Source organism: Gymnoscopelus braueri, assembly GCF_963280865.1.
Source record: "Gymnoscopelus braueri genome assembly, chromosome: 22".
In the NCBI taxonomy this organism is placed as follows: Eukaryota; Metazoa; Chordata; class Actinopteri; order Myctophiformes; family Myctophidae; genus Gymnoscopelus; species Gymnoscopelus braueri.
This window is the reverse complement of record NC_137624.1, coordinates 11,864,576-11,872,163: the sequence shown is the minus strand read 5'-3', so window position 1 is coordinate 11,872,163 and position 7,588 is coordinate 11,864,576. Positions and strand designations below refer to the sequence as shown.

Genomic DNA, 7,588 nt, shown 5'->3' with positions numbered 1-7,588 from the left:
TACTTGATTGCACGCCAGCGTCACACACCGAAAATGGCTGATCTACAAGCTCACGATGCATCACAGCGCGGTGCGTTGGGAACTTATAGATCGGCTATTTCTGCTGCACGATACTGGCGTGCAGCCAAGTATAAATCATGCTTAAGGCTTCTTCAGTAGACAAAGTGTCCATGTGTCCATTTTCTCTAAATCAAAATACCTCATACATCTCCAGCAATCTCTCTCACTCTCCCACCCACCCATGTCTTATATATTTCTATTATACATTTACTCTGTGCACACAGTGTATCCCTTCCACACACACATACAGATTAGAGAGGAAGGGTCTCTCCTCCCCTGAGCTAGCATGCAGTTGCCACCACAAATCCCCCCCACCCCATACACTCATCCATAGTCCCCCTGTGAACTGCAGAAAGAAAGAAAAAAATGTCACACTCGCTCACTCCCGACCACCTCTGCAGCAAAGCTTGTTTAAAGCTTTCACTCGACATGCATTTTTGAAAATTTTCTGGATTTTTAATTTGCATCATTTTGGTTTCTTTCTATGCGTTGTTTTGTATGGTTGAGAGTGGTTATCGTTGTTACATCGCTCTAGCTGTATCATTATGTTAGTTGTGGATTGATTGCTTGTTGTGTCCTCTACTCTGGTAGCCCCGTCCTCCTCTCGTAGGGCCACAGCTGATGGGAGCATGCTCACTCAGCCTCCGTCACCTGCTTGATGGATTGGGTGGAGACCTTCTCGGTTTTCTTGGTGGCGACCGTCTTCTCCTGCACAGTCTCCTCTGCTTCCTGCGTTGTCTCGGTAATGGTGACAGATTTGGTGACATGCTGGGCGCCGTCTTCATCAGTGGTGATGGTCTCCACTGTCTTGGTGATCACAACCTTGTGTTCTTCCTTGACAGGGCTCTCATCGACCCCATTAATAATTACATCATCCTCTTTGGTTTCCTCTTCTTTCTTGCCCTTGTCATCGGTCTTCTCTAACTCTCCATTCATGGCAACATCTTTCTTCTCCACCTTTTTCTCCTCTGAATCACTCTTCTTTTCTGCTTTCTCCTCAGCAGCCTTAGGAGCCTCTGTCTTGGAGGCTTCAGGCTTGGCGGTCTCGCTCTTTGGGGACTCAGCTTTTGGGGCTTCTTCTTTTTGAGATTCAACTTTTAGGGAAGTGGGCTTTTCAGACTTAGGAGAGCCAGCCTTTGGTGATGAAGGCTTGGGAGATTCAGATTTAGGGGATGAAGGCTTGGGAGATTCAGACTTAGGGGATGAAGGCTTGGGAGACTCAGACTTAGGGGATGATGGTTTGGGAGATTCAGCTTTTAGGGAACTGGGCTTTTCAGACTTAGGAGAGCCAGCCTTTGGTGACTCAGACTTAGGGGATGAAGGTTTAGGAGATTCAGACTTAGGGGATGAAGGCTTGGGAGATTCAGACTTAGGGGATGAAGGCTTGGGAGTTTCAGATTTGGGGGATTCAGGCTTTAGAGAATCGGGTTTTGCCTCTGCCTGGCCAGCCTCTTCCTTCTTGGCCTCAGGTTTAGCAGCTTCACCCTTGGGTGCATCTGTTTTGGGAGCATCTGTCTTGGTCACAGCTGCCTTGTCTTTGTCCTCTGCTTTCTCATTCTTTTCCTTCTTCTCATCCTTTTCACCCTCTACCTGTTTGTCCTGTTCCGCTTCCTCTTTTCCCTCATCCTCCTTCTCATTTCCGCTTTTGGATCCTTTGTCACTACTTGCGTCTTCATCCTTAGCGTCACCAGCCTCATCTTCACCACCCTCACCTTCCGCTGTCTCTTCTTCTCCTCCGCTGCCCTCCTTTTCTCCAGCCTTCTCTTTGTCAGGAGAGGCCTTTGACTCTGGGGCTTTGGAGCATAAGACAGTTTCCTCAACTTCCTCCTCCTCTTCACCTCCCTCTTCCTCTCCCTCATCGCCGCCCTCTGCGTCATCACCCTTTTCTCCCTCATCCTCTCCCTCTGCATCGCCCTCTTCACCTTTCTCTCCCTCCTCACCACCTTCTCCCTCACCCTCTTCCTCGTCATCACCTTTTTCGTCATCTCCCTCTTCCTCCTCGGCGGGTGCGCTAGCGCTAACTTTGGCTTCAGTGGCGGTCACGGCTTCCTCCTCTTTCTCCTCACCTTCGCCATCTCCCTCCTCTGCCTCAGCCTCGGCCTCTGCATCATCTCCCTCTCCGCCTTCATCTTCTCCCTCTTGTTCTCCCTCATCCTCTCCATCTGCTGCAGCTCCTAGCTTGGCGGACAGCTCTTGCGCTATCTCTGCCAGGGCTTCATCCATTCCATCCTCCTGATCATCCTCAACTCTGGTCTCCTCAATGATCTCCTCCACAAACTTGTGCTGCACCTTCAACTTGGGAGCGTCAGACTTAGACTTAGACTTAGAGGAAACAGCCTGGCGATAAGGGAAAGTGCTGAAGTGTGTCTCTTCTCCCTCCAGAAGTTTCCTGGTGGGGGGCAATCATTGTGAAAACATAATCATATTAGATTATTTATTTATTTTTATGTTTATACATTTTTCATTTTTCTTTCTTTTCTTTTCCTTAACAAATATTTTGAGTACAAGTTTTGTAAAAGGTTGGTTAAAGATTTTTGCTCTGAAGCGCTATTAACATTAATTTACCAAATCTAAAGAATATGTTGTAAAAGTTGGTGCTGCAGTAACTGCATACCTGTATGCAGCTATCTCGATGTCCAAGGCCATCTTGACGTTGAGCAGGTCCTGGTACTCGCGCAGGTGACGTGCCATCTCCCACTTGGTGCTCTTGAGCTCATTATCCAGCTGGTGGATGGTCTCCTGAAGACACACAGACCACAGAGATGACAGTGAGCAGGGAATCATTGGTGGAAAAAGCACTCACATTGTTTTACGATTAAAATGTAAGGGTTAGGGTTAGGTTAAAATGTACTCAGAGTACCAAAGTAAAAGTGCTAATACTTTTCAACAAAAATAACTAATCTACAAGTAACTGGCAACTAAAATGGCCAAATAATTGTAGTGGAATAAATGATAAATAAATGAATAAATAGAGATCTAGTGGAATAGAAGTTTAAAGTCTAAAAAATGAAAATACTCAAGTAAAGTAAATGTACCTCAAAGTTGTACTTCAGTACTTTAGTAAATGTACTTAGTTACTTTACCCACTGCAGGGAATTATAACACAATGGAAACAGTTGATTTGTGGAGGATGAGGAAACAGTGGGGGAGTTTTCAAGGTCTCATTGTAGAGCACTGTGTGGTAATTATATTGATTAGTTGCATTTATTATAATAATAATAATAATAATAATAATAACTGCAATAACAATTTTGTTTTCATTTAAACACACCAAAAATGAATAAAAATCAACCAATTGTGTAATCTTTGTTCGCAAGTTAAACGTTGTAAGCTCCACTGCAGCATTTTTGCCTTTCTGTATAAAATTCTGATGCTATTCAGTGTTCTATAGAGGATGGACGCTGACGTTTCAAGGGCAGTCTCTGCACTTCTTTAGAGGCACCCTCTAAATCTCAGTGGTGCGACGCAAGGACACAGCTAATGGGTGCATCGACCTGCATCTCTGACTCAGCAAGAGAGAGAGAGAGAGAGAGAGAGAGAGAGAGAGAGAGAGAGAGAGAGAGAGAGAGAGAGAGAGAGAGAGAGAGAGAGAGAGAGAGAGAGAGCGCGAGAGAGTTTGCTGCAGTGTGTCCTCATTTAACCCACTCCTGTACTTCCCATATCACACCAAGCCAGAAGGTGTCACTATTTAGCCATGGTTGCGGTCGCAGTAATGCGGGTTGCAGCATTACGCAGCAGAAATATTTTAAACGCAGACAGGCCTGCCATGAAAGTGAAGTGATGACATTTAAAAAGCCAGATAACATGCTCAATTGTTGTTTTCTGTCGAATAAATAAGAATGATCAACATTTCAATCTGAAATATATATGGGCTACAATTGACTGATAATAATTAACAACACAGACCCACTTTAGAAAAAACACTTTACAAAGTATCTCATTAGGCTACCACTGCTCATATTGATTATGTCTACTTTTGTTTCACAAGTTAATGTATTGGGTCTGATTTTGATTATGTTAATTACTACTAGTGTTATTTTATTTTTAGAAAAGCCTCCTGCAAACAGGTGTTGAAAACTTTAAGCAATGCATCTGGTTCGTCCAATGTGATTGTGATTGTGTCCATGTCAAATAAATAAACATCACATAACATAACATAACATAACATAACATAACATAACATAACATAACATAACATAACATAACATAACATAACATAACATAACATAACATAACATAACATAACATAACATAACACATTATGCAAACTTGTAATGCAGGACCACATTGGAAACGATTACGCTTTGATGTGTTATCCTGGGTTTGAGTTGTATTGTGATTTTGCTCACATATCTTTTACCAAAATGAAAATAAAATCAACGTTTAAAACATTATCCACCAGATATTATATTCAAACGAACGTTTAGTCTCTGTGCAGACAGACAAACAAACAAACAAACAAATAAAAACAAAAAAATACATGTTTTATTAGTTACCTGCAAGCTGGCCAGGTCGCCGTTGTGTCGATCTTCGATGTCATTGAGCTGCCTCTCCAGAGAGTCCCGTGTGCCGCGGACAGACTCCAGCTCCACGGTCTTAGACTGCAGCTGGCGGCGGTAGTCAGAGATCTCATCGCGGGCGGACTTTATGGCGTCTTTGTTCTGTTCGGCTGCCTCGGTGACCTTGGCGTAGCGGCACATGAACCAGTTCTCCACCTGCTGCAGGTTCTGGACGGAGTGCCCCTCCAGCTCGGAGCGGATCTCACGCAGCGCCTCGGTTATGTCGGTCTTCTGGAAGTCTTTCCTCTCCACGGTCACCTGTGACGCCTCGATCTGGGCTATGAGGTCGTTCACCTCTTCCTCGTGGTTGTTGCGGATGAAGGCGATCTCGTCCTGCAGCGACTGAACTTTCTTCTCCATCTCGGACTTGACCAACTCTGAATCGCCTATGTCTTTTCTCAGGATCCGGATGATGGCCTCTGTCTCCTCGCGAATGCGGGCTTCCTCGTCAAAGCGGTCCCTGATCCGCTGGATGTCCTCCTCGATGTGGTCGGTGTCGACCTGGATCTGAGCCTTGTCATGGTGGATCTGCTCCAGCATGGAGCGCAGCTCCTGCAGCTCCTGGTCGTATAGATCTCCCAGCTGGGAGCGGGACACCTGCTTCTGTCGCAGTGCCTGGATCTCGTCTTCGATCTGCTTGTTCTGCTGCTCGAGATAGTGCACCTTGTCAATGTAGCCGGCGAAGCGGTCGTTGAGCCCTTGGAGTTGCTCCTTCTCGTTGGAGCGCTTGTAATCTCCGTTCAGGATGGAATTCTGACTGTAATCAACGCTGTCGGCGGAGCTGAGCACCTGGGAGCTGTATGCTCGGGACACGGGCATGTTAACGCTCCTCTTGTAAGAGGTGGTCATCGTGGAGCCGGGGCTTGCCCGGGACCATGACTGGGATCGAAAGCCGCTGGACGGGGTACCACTGGAGCGGCCGTAGCCGTAACTTGTCGTTCTACTATCCATGGTTCTTCTAAACGGGCTCCCTGTCGTGTCGACCGGGTAACTCATCCGGTCAGACTACCGTGGGGAGGTGCGGGGGCAAACGAAAGAGGGGATGTTGCGGGAGGTGGAGGCGTGTGGGGCGGGTGTGTGAGTGTATGTGAGTGTGTGTGAGTGAGTGTGTGTGTGTGTGTGTATGTGTGTATGTGTGTGCAGGTGTATGGCTCTCACAGCACTGAAGCACCACCGTCGGTCTTTATATATCCCGACGCTCTGTCGCTAACAAGGCAAGCTGAAGCGGTTTTGCTGGCCCATTGATCGAGCGGAGGGGAGGGAGCATCCCCCAGGCGGTCCGTCACTGGTCCGGGGTCTCGCTCGACCCATACCACGTGGGATGGAGCAGCCACGTGGGTGGCTTCTGAGAGGAGAAAAAAAAGAAAAGAAAAGAGGGGGAAAAAGCTATAGCCTAAGACACTGACAGGAATAAATAAATAAATAAAATAAAAAAGTGTAGCCTAATTTTCATTACAGCATGTTTCCACAGCTCACAGAAGGCTACTGAGTTTGCCACACATTTTATGGATTATAGTTTGGCTGAGTGAAACTTGTGTAGCTTTGCAAAAGTAATCTGAGTTAAGATGTCACATACAGTATGTGTTCGTTATATTAGCCTATGTCAACAACTAAGAAATACTGTAGCATACAAAGATAGGCTTTTTAATTCTGAATGGAAGATTTAAACTTTAAATGTGAAACATTAAAACTCAGAATTAGCCATTTTAATTGTTTAATTTTCCAAGAATTGATTCACCCTTGCTTGCTGGTCTATTCCATAGCCTCACAGACCGCAAAATCCAAACGCGTGCACACTTCATTGAACCTTTCAGCACCGCGGATAGCTCCTGTCAGGTTGGCTAGGCTAGCACCACGGACAGCGACCATGGAACTCCAGCAAGTCTATGCTGCAGATTGGTATAGCTTTATGTATTGGGTATTTTTTTTACATCAAATAAAATAAACAATAATATTTATTTATAGGCTCCCGATCATGTCTTAATAATATTTACACGAGTGAGTAATGGAACTTAACTGTTACCTCCACCTCGTTTGCGTGTACAGCAAAGGGGCTTCTTGTTTGCTATACATACAATTTGCTGACACCGAGTCTTGTAATGAATGCAATCGATTACGTTTACCCTGAGTGACCCACTAGTGTCTCTCTCTCTCTCTCTCTCTCTCTCTCTCTCTCTCTCTCTCTCTCTCTCTCTCTCTCTCTCTCTCTCTCTCTCTCTCTCTGGTACGGGCATGTAATTTATGCAGGATGTGAATCCTGTCATTTCAGACACACATTCGTTATTATTCGTAGACTTGGTATATGCCTTCAACAGGGGCGTCTTACTCCAATAACTACGCACACACATATGTACTGTTATGTACTGTCATGTACTGTTCTCATGTCTTACTAAATAAAGTACATCAATCAATCAATCACACACATGTGCATGCACACACTTATGTGTGCACACACTGTCACACACACACACGCACGCACGCATGCACACACGCAGGCACACACACACACACACACACACACACACACACACACACACACACACACACACACACACACACACACACACACACACACACACACACACACACACACACACACACACACACAGCGCTCGCACATGCACGCACACTCAATAAAGAATTAATCTTCAAGGCACATCAAGATAACAGAATCTCCTTCAATGTGCAACAAATTACTTTTGGGAATTGGAAATGGATAAACATGAGCTCTCCCTCAGTGCGTGATACAGCATACAATTATCACAGGGGAGATGTTTGCAATTAAGAAAGCTGTCTATTCCCCATGAGTTCATTCATCCATCATAATGCTGAATCTTTATATTCTACTTCTAGATTCCTTCACTGCTATTTTACTAATTTGAAAGCCTGGTGTTTGTAATGACACAATATATAATAATAATAATAATAATAATAATAATAATAATAATAATAATAATAATAATAATAAT

The 7,588-nt window shown here is 44.9% G+C and overlaps 1 protein-coding gene across 1 annotated transcript; it reads right to left on the bottom strand.

Moving 5' to 3' along the window:
- Nucleotides 1-436: 436 nt before the first annotated feature.
- On the bottom strand, nucleotides 437-5,615 carry nefma (neurofilament medium chain a; the record flags this gene model as incomplete). The annotated part of the gene is made up of 3 exons (XM_080418808.1): nucleotides 437-2,449; nucleotides 2,675-2,799; nucleotides 4,557-5,615. The coding sequence occupies 3 exons, from the start codon at nucleotides 5,613-5,615 to the stop codon at nucleotides 694-696; spliced, it is 2,940 nt and encodes a 979-aa protein (XP_080274934.1). The 3' UTR covers nucleotides 437-693.
- Nucleotides 5,616-7,588: the final 1,973 nt, after the last annotated feature.